Source organism: Oncorhynchus kisutch, unplaced genomic scaffold (assembly GCF_002021735.2).
Source record: "Oncorhynchus kisutch isolate 150728-3 unplaced genomic scaffold, Okis_V2 scaffold1127, whole genome shotgun sequence".
Classification (NCBI taxonomy): Eukaryota; Metazoa; Chordata; class Actinopteri; order Salmoniformes; family Salmonidae; genus Oncorhynchus; species Oncorhynchus kisutch.
Window position 1 is genome coordinate 35020 of NW_022263072.1, and position 21965 is coordinate 56984.

Below are 21965 nucleotides of genomic sequence, written 5' to 3' on the forward strand. Positions count from 1 at the left end.
CTACCGAGGAAAGACTATTTTTACGCTCTATTTGTTTCAGCACTCAGCGGTCCCGTTCTGTGAGCTTGTGTGACCTACCACTTCCTGGCAGAGCCATTGATTCTCTTAGATGTTTCCACTTCACAATAACAGCACTTACAGTTGACTGGGGCAGCTCTAGCAGGACAGAAATTTGACAAATTGACTTGTTTGAAAGGTGGCATCCTATGATGGTACCACATTGAAATGCACTGATTTCTTCAGTAATGTAATTCTACTGCCAATATTTGTCTATGGAAATTGCATGGCTGTGTGCTCAATTTTTCAGTACATTGAGAAGGTATTCAGACCCCTTGACTTTTTCCACATTTTGTTATGTTACAGCATTATTCTAAAATGGAATTTAAAAAATAAGAAAAATCCTTCATCTAATTACAATACCCCATAATCACAAGGTGAATAGTTCTTTAGAAATAGTAGAAAATTAATTAAAAAAATATAAACAGAAATAATTTATTTACATTGGTATTCAGACCCTTTGCTACGAGACTGAACATTTTTCTCAGGTTCATCCTGTTTCCATTGATTGGAGTCCACCTGTGGTAAATTCAATTGATTGGACAAGATTTGGAAAGGCACACACCTGTCTATATAAGGTCCCACAGTTGACAGTGCATGTCAGAGCAAAAACCAAGCCATGAGGCTTTATAATTATGGGATATTATGTGTAGATTGATGAGGGAAAAAAGCAATTTAATCCATTTTAGAACAAGGATGTAACAAAATGTGGAAATGTCAAGGGGTCTGAATACTTTCCTGAATGCACTGTATACACCTCTCAGCAACGGATGTGGATAAATCCACTCATTTGAAGGGGTGTCCACATGCTTTTGTGTGTATATATAGTGTATATGTGACCAACAGATGCACATTTGCATTCCCAGTCATGTAAAATCCATAGATGAGGGCTAAAATAATTGTCTTTCAATTGACTGATTTCCTTATATGAACTGTAACTCAGTAAAGTTGTTGAAATTGTTGCATGAGGTGTTTATATTTGTGTTCAGTATATTTAAATGCATATCAAATAGGATATATATTAAATGAATACAGCATGGGAATATTATTGAGGCCTTTCTTCTGTTGATTTCTCAAAACCAAAACACGTGAAGGCATCACTTGCAATTTGGAATAAATGTTACACTTTTATAGTTGTTTCTGTACCTGTGCACGAGTCCTTAATACACAGTCCATTGTACAAAATAAGTCATTCCCACGTGAGTGACATCTCCAGGAGATTAACCTCCAACGTTCATAAGATTGTTCACTACATGATTTTGTCATGACCGCCACAGGATTTGTTTTATACACAGGACAGGAGTTTACACGTTTCTGTTCCAGCCCTTTACTAACACCTCATTTAAATAATTGTGATCTAAATTGAAGATGTGCACATAGTGCAATTCCCTGGGACAGAAATTAATGTCTGTATTTAAGAATGAGTTTCATAAATTATGATGTTCAGACAAATCTGCATGATAAACAATAGCTGGTGAATCCATTCCTAACATTGTGATATTGCACAGTCCTTAATAAAATCCTTGGATATGGGGATCATCCTGGTGGCTGGGAGGTTCACAACAAGTTCCTTAGATCTGCAGGGTGACAGGGTCAGGTGTCCTTCAAGGTGGAACAAGCAGAGACAAGGGGGGTAGAAATGAACCTCACTGACCAAATCTCAGTGCTGATTCATGTTTCTGAAGCCTCAACTACCTTTATTAGAAGTGCAATAGTTTTGTTAACAGTTTTTCATAGGCTTGGTCAGTTTAGAATGAGAGTAGAAAAACAATCTTTCATTTGAACTAGTAACACCAAACCCAATCAGACACTGCATGCTGCTAGCTAGCAAAGTAGCTAAACAGACTCATCAACAGAGAATGCACAAATAACTTGGCTGGCTTGCAAGCCTAGATCTAATAAAATAGTTGGCTGCATTTGCCACTATTTCATCAGATGGCATTTATTTTTTAACATGTCTTACCTGCAAACAAGACGGGCACGACTGTTTTCTCCTGCCAAGCCACTGCAATGGAGTGAAACGCGATCAGGTGCCCACTTTAGTCCCTGGGAACAAATGTATTTAGCTGGCTAGCATGTTCCCCAATTAATGATTTTAAAACTGTCTGGGTCTTCACAACTGATGCATTACTGAATCTACAACTAGACCTTGTTAGTTGAGTTGTTGATCTCTAAACACCTGATAAGCAGGACGAGGTTGCCTACTAGCATTAGCTTATCAGCCCATTAGCAATGGGCTGATAAACAACAGTTAATCAACATTTTAATTCAAAATTCATATGAAAGTAAATTGTTTAACATTTGAACATAATTTAGTAAATAAATAATCATTATACATTTTGCAAATTCTTCTGCAAATTTCTCTCTCAAGCGTGTACTTCTGTCTGTCTGGACTGATGTGTTATCATGCTTACTAAATAAATAAAGGAGGACAGTGGAGTGCGCTCCTTGACCTTTGTGGGTTGTGCCCAAACCTCGCGACCTGCGATTTCAATTAATCTGATTGGTCAAGACATACAAAGAGCCTGCAGCAGCAATCTTCATGTGTGAGTTGACAAAATCATGAGGCAAATCGGTTTAAAAAACAGCAGTTTGTCCCCTTTGCGTCTATTTTATTAAACAGAATCTAATGTGCTGGGGCAGATGCCGCCATGCAACACGTTTTTTGGTCAGCCGTGATGCAACTTCTGAAATGTGTTCTGCCTGTAAACCGTCCACAAGTAGTTGTCTTTTTGCATGAAAAGGAAGGAAATTACAGCAACTTGTGCCCTCATGTGTCAACCACTCACTTACTTCTTGTTTTCATACTGCCAGTGAGTTGTCTTACAAAACCTCTCCACTTTTCTCTGTAAGTACACTTGAAGATATCTTATAAAATTGTGTTTGGTAGTATGTTTTTAGTGATTAACCATATTATTCTGGCTAATGATAATACTAGGGACCCATGTCTCAATGCTATAGGATTGTAAGAATAAAACAGCTTTTGAGCAATAAAATGATTATTATGTGTATACAGTGCTATAGACAACTCTTAATTCATTTCTAAGGAGTAGTTATTCACCAGGTATAGAGTGAGTTGTTGTTTATGTTTCTAACACTACAGGGTGGGTGATGCAACAATGGCCTTGAGAAAACCAGGAAGTGTGTTTGTGGTCTTTCTCTTGTCAATGGCAGGTACTGTATGGTCACGTTCTTAGATTTGTAATAGTCTTCTTATGATAGCTATCCTGGTTGCTATTACATCTACAGACAATTACAAAATGCCATGAGACAGTTCAGGACAACATGAATATGAATATTCTGGTGTGTTCAAGGGTATTTTAGGCATTCTCATTTCCCTTCAGAAGCTGGGTCGTTCCACCAATTCGGTGCCTTCTGAGAAGTGTATCTTGGTCAAAAGATTATTCAGATTTCATCTCATTTTGACATTCTGTCAAAGAGCACATGTTCAACTTAATAAAACATGTGTTTTCTCATCTCAAGAGATTCAATAAAAAATGACTACAGTAAGTGCCTCTTAAGTTCCAAATAAAGTTACAGGGTTGAACATAACAGGGTTGAACATAACAGGGTTGACGATTTCATCTTAAATCCGCCGTTAATCCCCTTGTGTGTCACGCCCTGGCCTTAGTATTTTGTGTGTTCTTTATTATTTTGGTCAGGCCAGGGTGTGACATGGGTTATTTATGTGGTGTGTTTTATCTAGGGTTTTTTTGTAGGTTATGGGATTGTGTTTTAGTGAAGTAGTCTAAGTAAGTCTATGGTTGCCTGGAGTGGTTCTCAATCAGAGGCAGGTTTATCGTTGTCTCTGATTGGGAACCATATTTAGGCAGCCATGTTCTTTGAGTGTTTGGTGGGTGATTGTTCCTGTCTCTGTGTTTGTTGCACCAGATAGGGCTGTTTAGGGATTTTCACGTTTCTTGTTTTTTTGTATATTGTTCATTTATCATCTTCATTAAAGATGTATAAAGATAACCACGCTGCATTTTGGTCCTCCGATCCTTCTCACCTCTCCTCTTCAGATGAAGAGGATGACGACCGTGACAGAATCACCCACCACAACAGGACCAAGCGGCGTGGTGACAGGCAGCAGCAGCAGGAGCAGCAAAATCCAGGTTTCTGGACATGGGAGGAAATCTTGGACGGTAAAGGACCCTGGGCACAGCCAGGAGAATATCGTCGCCCCAAAGAAGAGCTGGAGGCGGTGACGGCGGAGAGGCGCTGGTATGAGGAGCCAGCACGGCGACGCAGATGGAAGCCCGAGAGTCAGCCCCAAAAATGTCTTGGGGGGGCGGCACACAGGGAGTATGGCGAAGCCAGGTAGGAGACCTGCGCCAACTTTCTGTGCTTACCGGGGGGCTAGAGAGACCGGGCAGGCACCGTGTTATGCTGTGGAGCGCACGGTGTCTCCAGTGCGGGTGCATAGCCCGGTGTGGTACATACCAGCTCCTCGTATCGGCCGGGCTAGAGTGGGCATCGAGCCAAGTGTCATGAAGCCGGCTCTACGCATCTGGTCTCCAGTGTGTCTCCTTGGGCCGGCTTACATGGAACCAGCCTTGCGCACGGTGTCCCCGGCTCGCCTGCATAGCCCAATGCGGGCTATTCCACCTCGCCGCACTGGCAGGGCGACCGGGAGCATTCAATTAGGTAAGGTTGTGCAGGCTCGGTGCTCAAGCGCTCCACTGCGCCTGCACGGTCCGGTCTATCCAGTACCACCTCCACGCACCAGCCCTCCGGTGGCAGCTCCCCGCCCCAGGCTTCCTGTGCGTGTGCGTGTGCCCGGCCCAGTACCACCAGTGCCAGCACCACGCACCAGGCCTACAGTGCGCTTCGCCTGTCCAGCGCTGCCAGTCAGTCCCACCTGTCCAGCGCTGCCAGAGTCTCCCGCCTGTCCAGCGCTGCCAGAGCTGCCAGTCTGCAAGGAGCTGCCAGAGCTGCCAGTCTGCAAGGAGCCGCCAGAGCTGCCAGTCTGCAAGGAGCCGCCAGAGTCGCCAGTCTGCAAGGAGCCGCCAGAGCCGCCAGTCAGCATGGAGCAGCCAGAGCCGCCAGTCAGCCAGGATCCGCCAGATCCGCCAGTCTACCAGGATCCGCCAGTCTGCCAGGATCCGCCAGTCTACCAGGATCCGCCAGTCTGCCAGGATCCGCCAGAGCCGCCAGTCTGCCAGGATCCGCCAGAGCCGCCAGTCAGCCAGGATCTTCCAGAGCTGCCAGTCTGCAAGGAGCCGCCAGAGCTGCCAGTCTGCAAGGAGTCGCCAGAGCCGCCAGTCAGCATGGAGCAGCCAGAGCCGCCAGTCAGCCAGGATCCGCAAGATCCGCCAGTCTGCCAGGATCTGCCAGGCTACCAGGATCCGCCAGTCAGCCAGGATCTGCCAGAGCCGCCAGTCTGCCAGGATCCGCCAGAGCCGCCAGTCTGCCAGGATCCGCCAGAGCCGCCAGTCTGCCAGGATCCGCCAGGGCCGCCAGTCTGCCAGGATCCGCCAGAGCCGCCAGTCAGCCAGGATCTTCCAGAGCCGCCAGTCAGCCAGGATCCGCCAGTCAGTCAGGATCCGCCAGTCATCCAGGATCCGCCAGAGCCACGCTGCATTTTGGTCCTCCGATCCTTCTCGCCTCTCCTCTTCAGATGAAGAGGAGGACGACCATGACATTGTGATAAGGAGAATGGAAGGTTGTTGTGTGCAAAAGGGAGTTGCATTCGAAAGCAAGCTTCACAAAAATGTTTTAATTGTTAAAACATATCTAGCCTGTCTATCTATGGGTAACAGGGTTGATGTGTTATTCTCGTCCCGCTCAGTTTTCCAAAACACCAGAAAATTTGTAAAAAGAGTAGAACCAGCTCACCTGCTTTTACACGATGATTTAACTATTAGATATTCAACTAAGTTACATGTAATTGTTTTAAGAAGGAATTCTAAGACTCCTTAAAGCACCCCCCCCCCCCCCCCCCAAAATGAAATAAATCACTTACAGCTGTTAGCCCATACAATCACATTGATTAACAGATTCACTACATAGAACAGATTGTTTCAAAAACAAATCTAAAGGACGTTTGTTCTGAAGTATCAGACCTACAGTATCAGTCCAAAGTTTGGACCCACCTACTCATTCAAGGTTTTTTCTTTATTTCTACTATTTTCTACATAGTATAATTATAGTGAAGACATCAAAACTATGAAAAAACACATATGGAATCATGAAGTAACCAAAAAAAGTGTTAAACAAATACACATATAGTTTATATTTGAGATTCTTCAAAGTAGCCACCCTTTGCCTTGATGACAGCATTGTACACACAGTTTTGATGTCTTCACTATTATTCTACAATGTAGAAATGTTACTTCCGTCGTTAGTTGAATGAGACCAAAGCGCAGCGTGGAAAGTGTTCATGATTTTTAATACTGAATGCCGACAAAACAACAAAATACAAAAGCTATGCAAAAACAATGCAAAAACAAGTTCCCACAAACACAAGTGGAAAAAAGGCTACCTAAGTATGATCCCCAGATTGGGATCCATACCTGGCCAACAAAGAATCAAAAAAACTAGAATGCCCAAATCACACCCGACCTAACCAAATAGAGAAATAAAAAGGCTCTCTAAGGTCAGGGCGTGACCTGTTATTCGTCGCTGCATGCACCGGACCGGGGACCGTCGCTGCATGCTCCGGACGGGGACCGTCGCTGCATGCTCCCGACCGGGGACCGTCGCTGCATGCTCCCGAACCGGGGACCGTCGCTGCATGCTCCCGACCGGGACCGTCGCTGCATGCTCCCGACCGGGGACCGTCACTGCATGTTCCGGACGGGGGACCGTCGCTGCATGCTCCTTTACCGGGGACCGTCGCTGGTGGCTCCGTAACGAGGACCGTCGCTGCATGCTCCGGACCGGGGACCGTCGCTGCATGCTCCGGACCGGGGACCGTCGCTGCATGCTCCGGACCGGGGACCGTCGCTGGAGGCTCCGGACCGGGGACCGTCGCTGGAGGCTCCGGACCGGGGACCGTCGCTGCATGCTCCGGACGGGGACCGTCGCTGCATGCTCCTGACCGGGGACCGTCGCTGCATGCTCCGGACCGGGGACCGTCGCTGCATGCTCCGGACCGGGGACCGTCGCTGCATGCTCCGGACCGGGGACCGTCGCTGCATGCTCTGGACTGCAGACCGTCGCTGGAGGCTCTGGACTGCAGACCGTCGCTGGAGGGTCTGGACTGCAGACCGTCTCAGGAGGCTCCGGACATTGGATCGTCACTGGAGGCTTCGTGCCAAGGATCGTCACTGGAGGCTTCGTGCCAAGGATCGTCACTGGAGACTTTGTGCCACGGATCGTCACAGGAGGCCTGGTGCGTAGAGCTGGCACAGGGCTTACTAGGCTGGGAAAACGCACAGGAGACCGGGTGCGTGGAGCTGGCACAGGGTATACTGGGCCGTGGAGACGCACCGGAGGTCTGGAGCGCAGAGCTGGCACAACCCACCCTGGCTGGATGCTCACTCTAGCCTGGCAATTGCGGGGCACTGGCACAGAACGCACTGGGCTGTGAAGGTGCACCGGAGACACAGTGTGCAGAGCCGGCGCAGGATTTCCTGGGCCGAAGAGACGCACTGGAGACCAGGAGCGCTGAGCCGGCACAATCCATCCAGGCTGAATGCCCACTCTAGCATGGCAAATGCGGGGAGCTGGCACAGAGCGCACCGGGCTGTGGGTGTGTACCGGAGACACAGTACGTGTAACCTCAAAGCCTACAGTGAGGCCAGCGTGTGCCTGAAGGGTCACACGCTCCTCAAAGTGACTGTCTTGCTCCAGACTCCAACCCCTCCAAACTCTTTCGTCCCTCTCCACTGCCAACCACTCCTCGCTCAAACGGTCCAAGAATTCTTCCTTGGTCTCGGACTCACCCTTCAGCACCGACGCCCACGTCATCTGCCCCCCCCCAAAAAAAAATGTTTGGGGTTGCCTCTTGGGTTTCCATTGTGTCCTCTCCTCCTGACCACGCTGCTTGGTCCGTTTGTGGTGGGATCTTCTGTTACGTTAGATGAATGAGACCAAAGCGCAGCGTGGAAAGGGTTCATGATTTTTAATACTGAAGGCTGACAAAACAACAAAATACAAAACCGAACGTAAAGTTCTGCATGGCTAGACAGCAACTATGCAAAAACAAGTGGAAAAAAGGATACCTAAGTATGATCCCCAATCAGAGACAACGATAGACAGCTGCCTCTGATTGGGAACCATCCCCGGCCAACAAAGAAATAAAACAACTAGAATGCCCACCCAAATCACACCCCGACCTAACCAAATAAAAAGGCTCTCTAAGGTCAGGGCGTGACAAGAAAATAGTAAAAATTAAGAAAAATCCTTGAATGAGTAGGTGTGTCCAAACCTTTGACTGGTGCTGTACATCTGAGAGATCAGGATTATTATATATATATTTTCACATGTATTTAACTCCTTATTTTTGGCACTAATCAGTGTCCATATATACTTCCATTCACGTTTAACTGGTACGGGGGACCTTCAGACGAGTCTTGTGAGACCTCTGGACTTCCTAGACCGTTCGGACGCTTCAGATGATTTGGTGAGAAGACACCACTCTAGCTCGGTCACCTTTCACAGCAGATGCAGAAGTGCGAAATAGGCAGATACGGTGGATTGAGACTCATCCAATGCAAAAAAACATATCTCTATCTTAAATAGATGGATGTTTATGGGGATTTTTGTATTGTGCTAATTAGATTTCCGTGGGGCGCAGACATTGACCTTAGAGGGCAAGCAGATTAATTTAATTCTTCATGTTATCTATATTAAAGGGCACTTCATTTACTATAACAGGCTTTTAAAATTCAATATTGCTACACTAAGGGAAGCAAAAGGCAGTCTTTGTGGAATGACCCAGCTGTCTGTCACACATCACTAAATTATGCTAATCTACGGTTTTCATTTACACTCAACTCAGCAAATACAGCAACAAGGTGTGGACAACAAAGCCAGGTGATGGTGCCTCCCACCAACGTAGTAAAGGGACAGGAGGTGACACTGACCTGTAGCAACACCTGTACTCTGAGTGACAACCCCAACCCCACCTACATCTGGTACAAGAATGGACATCGTCTAGATAAGCACATTTCCCAACAATATCGTATCCACATTTACTCTTCAGACATTTACTCCTGTGCTGTAAAAGGCCATGAGGATCTCCTCTCTCCTGCAGTGTGTGAGTCTGGATTCAGCTACAGTTTTAAAGTTGATTAGATTATTACTAAAGTTGCATTGTTCAGTCCTAAATCAGCTGATAAGAAAATATACTGAACAACAATATAAACGCAACATGTAAGTGTTGGTCTCATGTTTCATGAGTTATATACATTTATATTTTATTCATTTTAAATGAACCAGTCCTATACATCTAAAACACTTGAAATCGTCTCATTATCGTTTGAGGAATTGATCAGATACATTTTGTTTCAGGTGTTCATGGTCTGAGCTGTTTGAATGTGACTTACACCAAGAGGAGTATCTGTGCCTTGAAGGGGTCAACAGTGGACATTACCTGCACGTATAGACATCCCAGCTGGCATAACGTCACAGAAGTATCCTGGTTCAACAAATGGGAGTCTGGAGTTACTGCAGATCTAAGCCAGGACCCAGAATATGCAGGTCGTGTGAAGTACCAACCAACTACAGACAAGGACTCCACCCTGAGAATCACAGACCTGAGAGAGAGTGACTCTGCTGAATATAAGTTTAGATTTACAACAACTGCGGTAAAATGGGGATACAGCTTCCCTGGAATAACTCTGATTGTCACAGGTAATACTGTCAGTATTATATTATAGTATTATACAGTATTACAGTATTATATCATCTAGTCTAAGTCATTCTCTCATTGGTGGAAATAATGATGATTGTGCTATTTTGTCTTCATTTCCCCCTTTTCAGACCTGCAGGTGAAGGAGACTCCTGGCACAGAGGAAGGGAAGGTGACACTGACCTGTAGCACCACCTGTACTCTAACTGACAACCCCACCTACATCTGGTACAAGAACGGACAACTTCTCACCAACCCAAACACCCAAGATAACTACCTCTACCTAGACCAATTCAGCAGTGGGGACGCAGGCAGCTACTCCTGTAGTGTTGTAGGCTACGAGAATCTCCGTTCTCCTGTTATGTTCTTTGGGGAGCCAAAGTCTTTGAAGAATGCAGTTGTAGGAATCATAGTGGTTATTCTAATTCTCATACTCTGTCTTTTTGGGTTCATGTGGTTCAGGTGAGTGAGATGAATTTATCCCTTTTCACATTCTGTGGTATAATCGATCAAAATATGTATATTGCTCAATTAATTGATTAATTATTTCACAAAACAGGAAGAAGGCGTCCAAATCCACCTCTGACACAAGAGACAGCAGAGACACAGCAGAGAACTTAGGACAGGTACGTTTTTTGGAGTCAGTTGACTGAGAACTGCAATCATCTGTGTATAGATGGACTCAATGACTGTGGTAATATCTTTCACCCCTCATGTCCTGTCTAGTGAATACACACCCATGAAACCCAGGTGGAAAAAGGCTACCTAAGTATGATTAGAGACAAATAACGACACCTGCCTCTGATTGAGAACCATACCAGGCCAAACTCAAAAACCAACATAGAAAAACAAACAGACTGCCCACCCCAACTCACTCCCTGACCAACTAAAACAAAGACAAAACAAAGGAACTAAGGTCAGAACACGACAGTACCCCCCCTCCCCCCCACCCCCCAAAGGTGCGGACTCCGGCCGCAAAACCTGAACCTATAGGGGAGGGTCTGGTTGGGCGTCTGTCCGCGGTGGCGGCTCTGGCGCGGGACGTGGACCCCACTTCACCACAGTTTTTCTCCGCCTCTTTATTCCCCTCCGTGGCCTCTTAAGAGCGGCGACCCTCGCCGCCGACCTCGGTCTGGGGACCACAGCCACGGGTCCCGAATGGACGGGAGATTCCGGCAGCACCGGATGGAGGGGAGATTCCGGCAGCACCGGACGGACGGGAGACTCCGGCAGTGAAGGGCGATTCTGGCATCGCCGGCGTGACAGGCGATTCTGGCAGCTCCTGGCTGACCGGCGGCTCTGGCAGCTCCTGGCTGACCGGCGGCTCCGGCAGCTCCTGGCCGACCGGCGGCTCTGGCAGCTCCTGACTGGCGGGCGGCTCTGGCAGCTCCTGACTGGCGGGCAGTTTTGGCGGCTCAGGTCTGGCGGGCGGCTCTGGCAGCTCAGGACTGGTGGCCGGCTCAGGACAGACGGGAGACTGGCAGCTCAGGACAGACGGGAGACTCTGGCAGCTCAGGACAGACGGGAGACTCTGGCAGCTCAGGACAGACGGGAGACTCTGGCAGCTCAGGACTGGCGGGCGGCTCAGGACAGATGTACCCCGGCCCGAGGAGACGCACTGGAGACCAGATGCGCAGAGCCGGCTTCATGGCACCTGGCTCGATGCCCACTCTAGCCCAGCTGGGATGTAGCCCACCGGGCTAAGCACGCGTACTGGGGACACCGTGCTCTCCACCGCATAACACGGTGCCTGCCCGGTCCCTCTCTCCGGTAAGCATGGGAAGTTTGCACAGGTCTCCTACCTGACTTCGCCACACTCCCAGTGTACGCACCCCCAATACATTTTTGGGGCTGTCTCTCGGGCTTCCAATCGCGCCGCCGTGCTGCCTTCTCATACCACCGCCTCTCGACATTCGCTGCCTCCAGCTCAGAAGTATGATTCTCAATCAGAGACAACTAACGACATCTGCCTCTGATTGAGAACCATACCAGGCCTCAAAAACCAACATAGAAAAACAAACAGACTGCCCACCCCAACTCACGCCCTGACCAACTAAAACAAAGACAAAACAAAGGAACTAAGGTCAGAACGTGACAACTATCATTAACTGAAGACTGATAGTTTTTATCAAAGATTCTCTGTAATTAGTTATTACGCGATCAACTGATTAAATCACGTAGCTAATTAACTAGGAAGTCGGGGCACCAAGGAAAAATATTCAGATTACAAAGTTATAATTTCCTAAAATAACTTTTCAGATATTTTATCTGATCAATTAGTTAGTCTAATTAGTCAAATTAATTAATTATTTACTTAACGTAAGTCTCGTCAAATTGTTGGTTATCTGCACGAACCCAGTCTTCACTATGAGTCATCCATACATAAATTGTCTTAAATAATTTATTTATTACTAACTAAGTAATTCACAGAAATGCATAAACAAACAAACAAGGTAAATGTAATGATAGGAGAATGTGCCCTAGTGGCTAAACCGGCATGGTGGCTTGTTAGATAAAAGGGGAAGTGGGGGTCGACTAAGAAGTCACTACAGTTAATGATTATAACAATTGAAATGCTAATCCTTTACACATGAACACTCACTCATTCGGGAACAATTGCAATCAATATATATATTTACGCTCAGTGTGTCGTCTTGATCGCTGGTGAAAGGTTTGTGTCTTTTGTGGAATTGTCCGTCTCTCTCCCGCTCTCTCTGTTGTGGTTAGAGAGGATAGTTCAAAGTGACATTCATTCATTTGTTATAGAATGGATGTTTCGGCGGTTGCCTTTCTTCGCGTTCAATGATACCGAATTCCTAGCTGCAGACTAGTAATCAATATCAAAGACTTGTTCTTATTCTGTCGGTATCGATAGTCTAAGAGTTTAACCACGTGGTATGGTTAAAAGATTCAACAATGGTCTACAACCTTTGTCCTCCTAATGGAGAAAAACATGGTCTGCAACCTTTAGCCATCTAGTAATTGAGGTAAGCTTGGTCTGCTGATCGAAAACCCGAGTGGGGGTTTTATTCGGAAGGGCCGAAGAGGGCTGTCCCAGGATGTCTAACCCTAACTGGGCTCAGGGGCGGTCCTCTGATTTAGTTCAAATCAAAAGGGAATTGTATTTTTATTCATTAAACAGTCCAAAATCATATTACACAATTATACAAACAGAATCATACTCACTCATTCATCTTATACAACAATTAGATGTAAACCTCATATCTGAGGCTATTATATAAACAGCGTTATGGTAATGTGGCCACACTGTCTCCCATGAGCTTCCCAAGTTGTGACAAACGGACCAGTTCGTAGCTGGATTCTTCACCGATCTTTTATATTTTCTCCGGAACATGAAATTTGTTCGTACCTCAAGTTCTGTGAGGTGGAAGAAATTTCTTTGTGCTCCAAGAAATGTCTTTGTGCTCCAATTCTACTCTCTCTCTACTATGTGTCCATGAGGAGATTCTCAGGAATTTACGACGTCTCTCTGACCACAGCAACCTAGTTAAAGGAGGAAAGGGGGAGGCAGGGAGAGGGGGGTGGGCTTGCTATACCCAAAGAGGCCAACGTCATGACACTGGTCTGTAGGAAAGGGTAAACACAAAACGGGTGAAAAACATGGCCCACCTTGCCTGGCGAGCGTTCAGTCTCCTCACCGCCCGGATGTACTCCAGATTACGGTGGTCAGTCCAGATGACAAAAGGGTGTCTAGACCCCTCAAGTCAATGTCTCCATGCCTTCAAGGTCTTGACGACAGCCAACAGCTCCCGGTCCCCCACGTCATAGTTTCGTTCCACCGGGCTAAGCTTCTTCGAGAAGAAGGCACAGGGGCGGAGCTTCGGTGGTGTACCCAAGCGCTGAGAGAGCACCGCTCCTAATCCAGCCTTGGACGCGTCAACCTCTACTATGAACGCCAAAGAGGGATTCAGATGGGCCAGCACCGGAGCCGAGGTAAACAGAGCCCTCAGGTGACTAAAAGCCCTGTCCGCCTCAGCTGACCACTGCAAGCGTACTGGGCCCCCCTTCAGCAGTGAGGAAATGGGAGCCGCTACCTGACCAAAACCCCGGATAAACCTCCAGTAGTAGTTGGTAAACCCTAAGAACCGCTGCACCTCCTTTACCGTGGTGGGAGTCGGCCAATTACGCACGGCTGAAATGCGGTCACTCTCCATCTCCACCCCTGAGGTGGAAATGCGATACCCTAGGAAGGAGATGGACTGTTGGAAGAACAGGCATTTCTCAGCCTTGACGTACAGGTCAGGCTCCAACAGGCGACCAAGCACCCTGCCCCCCAGGGACACATGCTCGACACGTGTAGCGGAGTATATCAAAATGTCATCAATATACACCACTACACCTAGCCCATGCAGGTCCCTGAAAATCTCATCTACAAAGGCTTGGAAGACTGATGGCGCATTCATCAACCCGTACCACATGACGAGGTACTCATAGTGCCCTGAGGTGGTACTGAAAGCCGTAGTCCACTCGTCTCCCTCCCGGATACGCAACAGGTTGTAAGCGCTCCTGAGATAGAGTTTGGTGAAGAAGCGCGCCCTGTGCATTGACTCAATCGCTGTGGCTATGAGCGGTAGCAGGTAATTATACCTCACAGTGATCTGGTTCAGGACCGAATGTACCCCTGATGCAGGGATTTGGAGACATATGTTTCCATAGCCTCCGTCTCCGCCTGTGAGAGGGGATACACGTGACTCCTGGGAAGTGCAGCGTCTGCCAGGAGATTTATCGCACAATCCCCCCGTCGATGGGGTGGTAATTGAATCGCCTTCTTTTTGGAGAAGGCGAGAGCCAAATCGGCATATTCAGGGGGAATGCGCAAGGTGGAGACCTGGTCTGGACTCTCCACCGTAATAGCACCAACAGAAACCCCTAAACACCTCCCCGAGCACTCTCGCGATCACCCCGTGAGAGCCTCTGTGGCCAAGAAACAGTGGGGTTATGACAAGCTAACCAGGGTAGGCCTGGGCCTCCCGGGTGGTGCAGTGGTTAAGGGCGCTGTACTGCAGCGCCAGCTGTGCCATCAGAGACTCTGGGTTCGCGCCCAGGCTCTGTCGTAACCGGCCGCGACCGGGAGGTCCGTGGGGCGACGCACAATTGGCTTAGCGTCGTCCGGGTTAGGGAGGGCTTGGTCGGTAGGGATGTCCTGGTCTCATCGCGCACCAGCGACTCCTGTGGCGGGACGGGCGCAGTGCGCACTAACCAAAGTTGCCAGGTAGACAGTGTTTCCTCCGGCACATTGGTGCGGCTGGCTTCCGGGTTGGATGTGCGCTGTGTTAAGAAGCAGTGCGGCTGGTTGGGTTGTGTATCGGAGGACGCATGACTTTCAACCTTCGTCTCTCCCGAGCCCGTATGGGAGTTGTAGCGATGAGACAAGATAGTAGCTACTACAACAATTGGATACCACGAAATTGGGGAGAAAAAAAACACACAAAAAAAACAGGGTAGGCCTAGCACCACGGGAAACGCAGGAGAGTCAATAAGGAAGAGACTAATTCTCTTCTTGTGACCCCCCTTTGTCACCAAGCCCAGAGGAGCAGTGACCTCCCTAATCAACCCTGACCCTAACGGTCGACTATCTAATGCGTGAATGGGGAAGGGCACAGCCACAGGAACAATGGGGATCCCTAAACTATGGGCGAAAGCTCTATCAATAAAATTGTCATCACAAAACTTTCAGTCAGAACACTTGATAAAAGCAGTGTGAGAGTCATCATAGCTTCAACCTTACACACACAGTTTGCTCAAACACAAACATACATGTGCTTGCACACATGACTCACACTGGGTCACTCATCTGGTTGGTTTGCTTTCATCCTGCAGTTCTTCTTTTAATCCACTAGTGTTGTCCCTATACCTGACTCAAAACACCACAACTACAGTCTATTAATCCACTAGTGGTCTCCCTACACCTGACTCAAAACACCACAACTACAATCTATTAATCCACTAGTTGTCTCTCTACACCTGACTCAAAACACCGCAACTACAGTCTGTCCCAATTATCTCTCCTTCCTCCAAAAGTGTACACTTGTTCACTTCCCTTCAATGATTACAAATGAAATTACAGTTATAAGAAATATGGTGGAAACTCCCACTAATCCATGCATCCACCAATCCAATGCTTTTAGATTTGTGGGAAGTAGTGTAGGAGTGTACACTACAGGTGAAAATATTGGAACTCAAGCGGTGACTGTAACAGTAGAACAAGCATTGGCTCAGTGAACCACATGAAGTTCCAGGGTGCTACCCACCACATCTGACACTTCAGTCCTTCATCAATCAGGAGCCAAAGCCCCCTCCAGAACACACACACACACATCGCCAGACCTGCGCTGAAGATACAGTGAGTGCTAAGCTGCTGGGCAAGAGGTACCATGTTGGGTTCTCTGTGGGGGTAGAGCTGCCAACGGAAGATACCAATATGGAACCTCAGCCAGGGGGGGTGGCTCTCACTGCTGCTGTTCCAATAGGCTGGGTCAAAGTCGATGCCAGAGTATGCAGGTCGTGCTGAGTTCGGTGGGAAAAAAGAGAATGTCTGCACCCTTAAAATCACAGACCTCAGAAAGATCGACTCAGCTAAGTACAAGTTTTGCTGATGACACTAGCTAGCCAAGTTAGCTAGCTAACCAAACCCATGATGATGGTTTGCTAGAATGCTAGCCATGACCCTCACGGAGACGTCCTTGCAAGACTGACAGCATAGCGCCCCTGGATGGCCCAGCCAGGGGGAGCCCTTGAGTGTATGTTGAACTAGATGCGGAAGTTAAACGAGCGAGACGTTCCCCTAGATGCGGATCGGCAATTGGCAGTTGCAGGAATAATATTTGATGCCCACGTCCTCCTCTTCCTCTGCCAAAGGAGGTGAATCTAAAAAGTCCTGCATCGCAACCTTCACAATATCCAAATGGGTCGCCAGTAGGAGGACAGGGATCGAAGCCCTCAACGTCACCAACCGCTCCATCGTCAGCCGTCTCCTAACTGCATCTAAAGCCTGTCTCCTCTATGCTCTGTTGAGCTCTGTGTGTGAGTCCATGTGCCGGTCCAGCCTGCTAAAACTGGGGGAGCATCCCGTCACTGGACGCAGCTCCTGCCTGATATTGACATGCCCTGACTGCCAATGACAAAGGAGCACCCTCTCCTCCGTGTTCCTCACATTGTGTGCCAGCAATGTTTCCATTGTGGTTGGAGTCCTGGATCTCTTCTAGTGTGGCCCGGGTCCTCTGTGGGTTGGCCCCATGTGGGCAAAATGAACCATACGCTATAGGTTAGTTATACTCATTCCACTTTCTTTCTCACGAGCTGTGGTCCTGGCAGAATTGTGTGATGCCATCAGGGCTGGATTAATGCAGGGGCCAGTCAATAGTATGGGCACACCTACTCATTCAAGGGGTTTTCTTTAATTGTACTATTTTCTACAATGTATAATAATAGTGAAGACATCAGAACTATGAAATAACACATTTGGAATCATGTAGTAACCCAAAAAGTGTTCAACAAATCAAAATATATTTTATATTTTTGATTCTTCGAAGTAGCCACCCTTTCCCTTGATGATACCTGAGCACATTCTTGGCCTTCTCTCAACCAGCTTCATGAGGAATGCTTTTCCAACAGTCTTGAAGGAGTTCCCACATATACTGAGCACTCTTTGGCTGCTTTTCCTTCACTCTGCAGTCCAACTCATCCCAAACCATCTCAATTGGGTTGAGGTTGGGTGATTGTGGAGGTCAGATCACCTGATGCAGCCCTCCATCACTCTCCTTCTTGGTCAAATAGCCCTTACACATTCTGGAGGCATGTTTTGAGTCATTGTTGAAAAACAAATTATAGTTCCACAAACAAGATGGGATGCACAAACAAGATGGGATGGAGTATCACTGCAGAATACTGTGGTAGCCATGCTGGTTAAATGTGCCTTGAATTCTAAATAAATAACTGACAGTGTCACCAGCAAAGCACACCCACACCATCACACCTCCTCCTCCATGCTTCACGGTGGGAACCACACATGCAGAGATCATCTGTTCACCTACTCTGCGTCTCACAAAGACACGTCAGTTGGAACAAAGAATCTCAAATTAGGACTCATCAGACAAAAGGACAGATTTCCAACGGTCTAATGTCCATTGCTCATCTTTCTTGGCCCAAGCAAGTCTCTTCTTATTATTAATGTCTTTTAGTAGTGGTTTCTTTGCAGCAATTTGACCAAGAATTCCGGATTCACGCAATCTCCCCTGAACAGGTGTGTTGAGATGTGTCTGTTGCTTGAACTCTGTGAAGCATTTATTTGGTCTGCAATCTGAGGTGCAGTTAACTAGAACAAGGAACCGAAACAGGCTGCGCCTGTGCACCATCGTGCATACATTCATTTTGTCCCCCCAAACCAATGGCGATAATGATACGCAGGTAAAAATATCAAAACAAACTCTGATCCAATTATATTAATTTGGGGACAGGTCGAAAGGCATTAAACATTTATAGCCATTTAGCTAGCTAGTTTGCACTTGCTAGCTAATTTGTCCTATTTAGCTAGCTTGCTGTTGCTAGCTAATTTGTCCTGGGATATAAACATTGAGTTGTTATTTTACCTGAAATGCACAAGGTCCTCTACTCCGCCAATTAATCCACACAAAACGGTCATCCGAATCGTTTCTAGTCATCTCTCCTCCTTCCAGACTTTTTGTCCTCTTGACTTTATATTGCGATTGGCAACTTTCATAAATTAGGTGCATTACCGCCACTGACCTCATTCTTCTTTCAATCACCCACGTCGGTATAAGCAATGAGGAAATGGCACGTGGGTACCTGCTTCTAAAAACCAATGAGGAGATGGGAGAGGCGGGACTTGCAGCACGATCTGCATCACAAATAGAACTGACTTCTATTTTAGCCCTTGGCAACGCAGACGCTCGTTGGCGCGAGCGAGCAGTGGGTATGCAATAATGAAATGATATAGATTTCTAAATGTATTTTGCAACGCTCACGCACGCAATGCGAACGGTGTGTTCAGCCTGTAATTAACTTATCCTCTGCAGCAGAGGTATCGCTGGGTCTTCCCTTCCTGTGATGGTCCTCATGAGAGACAGTTCCTTCATAGCGCTTGACGGTTTTTGCGACTGCACTTGAAGAAACGTTCAAAGTTCTTGACATTTTCCGTATTGACATGTCTTAAAGTAATGATGGACTGTCGTTTTCTTTCGCTTATTTGAGCTGTTCTTTCCAAAATATGGACTTGGTCTTTTACCAAATAGGGCTATCTTCTTTATACCACACCTACCTTGTCACAACACAACTGATTGGCTCAAACGCATTAAGAAATGAAATTACACAAATAACATTTTAGGAAAGCACACATGTTAATTGAAATGCATTCCAGGTGACTAAAGCTGGTTGAGAGAATGCCAAGAGTGTGAAAAGCAGTCATCAAGGCAAAGGGTGGAACAATCTCAAATGTAAAATATGTTTTGATTTGTTTAACACTTTGTTGGTTACCCAATGATTCCATGTTTTGTTTCATAGTGTTGGTGTCTTCACTATTATTCTACAATGTAGAAAATAGTAAAACTTTTGACTGGTACTGTATATATATATATATATATATATATATATATGTATTTTTTTTACTGCAACCGCCAATGACAGGAGCACAAAGGAACCTGCTCTCAGTGTAGACAGTCTGCTGTGGCTGCCACTCTGCTAATCATTAGGAGTCAGAAAGCAGGTGTAGAAGGTGAGTTTTAACACTGAACAAATACAAAAGCACAAACACAGGGAGCGTACTGAACGTGAGAGGAAAAAACAATTACACCTAAGGACTGATGACAACAGAGGGCTAAATAAGGGAGAAGTAATCAGGGATGTGATTAAGTCCAGGTGTACCTAATGATGAGGCGGAGGTGTGCGTAATGAAAGTTGCCTGGTGTGCGTAATGAAGTTTGGCTGGTGTGCGTAATGATTGGTTGCCAGGACCGGTGGTTAGTAGACCGGAGACGTCAAGCATCAGAGAGGGGGAGTGGGAGTAGACATGACAATCGTAAGATTGGGAGAGGAGAAGAGGTAGGGTAACCACGTGGGTAACTGGGGGACAATGCCTTGATGGATAACTGATTAAGAAAAAATAAACAAATCAACTGCATAATAAATAAATGTTACTGGCCAATTGTGTGAGTCAGGTGCTGGGCCCAAGCCCAAGAGGCAAAAAAATATAATATATATATATTTTTTTATCCAACCACAGGAGCTCACTCTAAATTGTCAAAATACACCAGAGAGCATCATTTAGCCAAAGAGGATCAATAGTTTCAAAAAAAGAACTGTGGAAGTTGACATTTTATCACAAGCAAATAAAGGTAACTGCATAATGTTGAGATGGGATTGTCAATCCGTAACGCAGAAGCCAAGGTTAATAAAACAAATGGCAAGAGTTGTGGAACAAGGAGAGAAAGGGAAGACACCTGTATGAGATCCAGGAACAGGGAGAGAAAGGGAAGACACCTGTATGAGATCCAGGAACAGGGAGAGAAAGGGAAGACACCTGTATGAGATCCAGGAACAGGGAGAGAAAGGGAAGACACCTGTATGAGATCCAGGAACAAGGAGAGAAAGGGAAGACACCTGTATGAGATCCAGGAACAGGGAGAGAAAGGGAAGACACCTGTATGAGATCCAGGAACAAGGAGAGAAAGGGAAGACACCTGTATGAGATCCAGGAACAGGGAGAGAAAGGGAAGACACCTGTATGAGATCCAGGAACAGGGAGAGAAAGGGAAGACACCTGTATGAGATCCAGGAACAAGGAGAGAAAGGGAAGACACCTGTATGAGATCCAGGAACAGGGAGAGAAAGGGAAGACACCTGTATGAGATCCAGGAACAGGGAGAGAAAGGGAAGACACCTGTATGAGATCCAGGAACAGGGAGAGAAAGGGAAGACACCTGTATGAGATCCAGGAAAAGGTGGGGGCAGGGAGGTCCTTAGGCCGAGAGAGAAGGGAGGAAAGTGTTGTCACAAGACTGAGAAACACAAGGCTCAATAGTACATTGAAATTGGTTGGGAGACATCTGACTGGGAGGTGTGATCATTGCCAGAAATATGTGAGTGAAAGGGAGCGATTGTTATTAGCTTTGAGGAGTAATGGGGTTGATGAGCCAGGATTAAGTGAACTGCTGGAGAAATCTTCAGGGGATGAAGAAGGAAAAATAGAGCAAACTAGAAGCTATTAGGTCCTAAACAGAGAGGACACAGTGTCAGAATACCTGACCTCTGTGACTGACCCAGAATTAAGGAAGTCTTTGACTATGTACAGACTCAGTGCTATGTGCACACTGCCCACAAAATAAGGTGGAAACTGAGCTGCACTTGCTAACTTCCTGCCAAATGTATGACCATAATAGAGACACATATTTCCCTCAGATTAAACAGACCAAAGAATTAGAAAACAAATACGATTTTGATAAACTCACATATCTATTAGGTGAAATACCACAGTGTGCAATCACAGCAGCAATGAAGAACAAACACCATTGTAAATGCAACCTATATTTATGTTTATTTTAATTTAATTTTGTACTTTAACTATTTGCACATCATAACAACACTGTATATAGACATAATATGACTTTTGAAATGTCTTCATTCAATTTGACCTTTTGTGAGTGCAATGTCTACTGTTCATTTTATTGTTCATTTTCCTTTAGTTTATTATCTATTTTACTTGCTTTGGCAATGAAAACATATGTTTCCCATGCCAATAAAGCACCTTAAATTGAAATTGACATTTAATCCATTACAAATGATATGACCTTCCCCTGGACTGACTATAAAAACACTAAACCCTCTCCCTGACTGAAATTGAAAAAGCATGACCCTCCCCTGGACTGAATATAAAAAAACGAAACCCTCTCCCTGACTGAAATGGAAAAAGCATGACCCTCCCCTGGACTGAATATAAAAACACTAAACCCTCTCCCTGACTGAAATGGAAAAAGCATGACCCTCCCCTGGACTGAATATAAAAACACTAAACCCTCTCCCTGACTGAAATGGAAAAAGCATGACCCTCCCCTGGACTGAATATAAAAACACTAAA

At 46.4% G+C, this 21965-nt stretch overlaps 1 protein-coding gene across 1 annotated transcript; it reads left to right on the forward strand.

Annotated features, from left to right (window-relative positions):
- Window positions 1–2870: 2870 nt before the first annotated feature.
- On the forward strand, window positions 2871–10694 carry LOC109876520 (contactin-6-like). Its single transcript, XM_020468929.2, has 7 exons — window positions 2871–2905; window positions 3161–3231; window positions 9005–9262; window positions 9517–9858; window positions 9988–10318; window positions 10416–10482; window positions 10583–10694. The coding sequence occupies exons 2-7, from the start codon at window positions 3177–3179 to the stop codon at window positions 10583–10585; spliced, it is 1056 nt and encodes a 351-aa protein (XP_020324518.2). The 5' UTR covers window positions 2871–2905; window positions 3161–3176; the 3' UTR covers window positions 10586–10694.
- The last annotated feature ends 11271 nt before the right edge of the window (window positions 10695–21965 follow it).

Coding starts and splice junctions, on each gene's coding strand:
- LOC109876520 (XM_020468929.2), top strand. CDS start 3,177: ATGGCCTTGAGAAAACCAGGAAGTGTGTTTGTGGTCTTTCTCTTGTCA. Junction 9,263..9,516: donor TCTCCTCTCTCCTGCAGTGT/GTGAGTCTGGAT, acceptor ATTTTGTTTCAG/GTGTTCATGGTCTGAGCTGT. Junction 9,859..9,987: donor AATAACTCTGATTGTCACAG/GTAATACTGTCA, acceptor CCCCCTTTTCAG/ACCTGCAGGTGAAGGAGACT.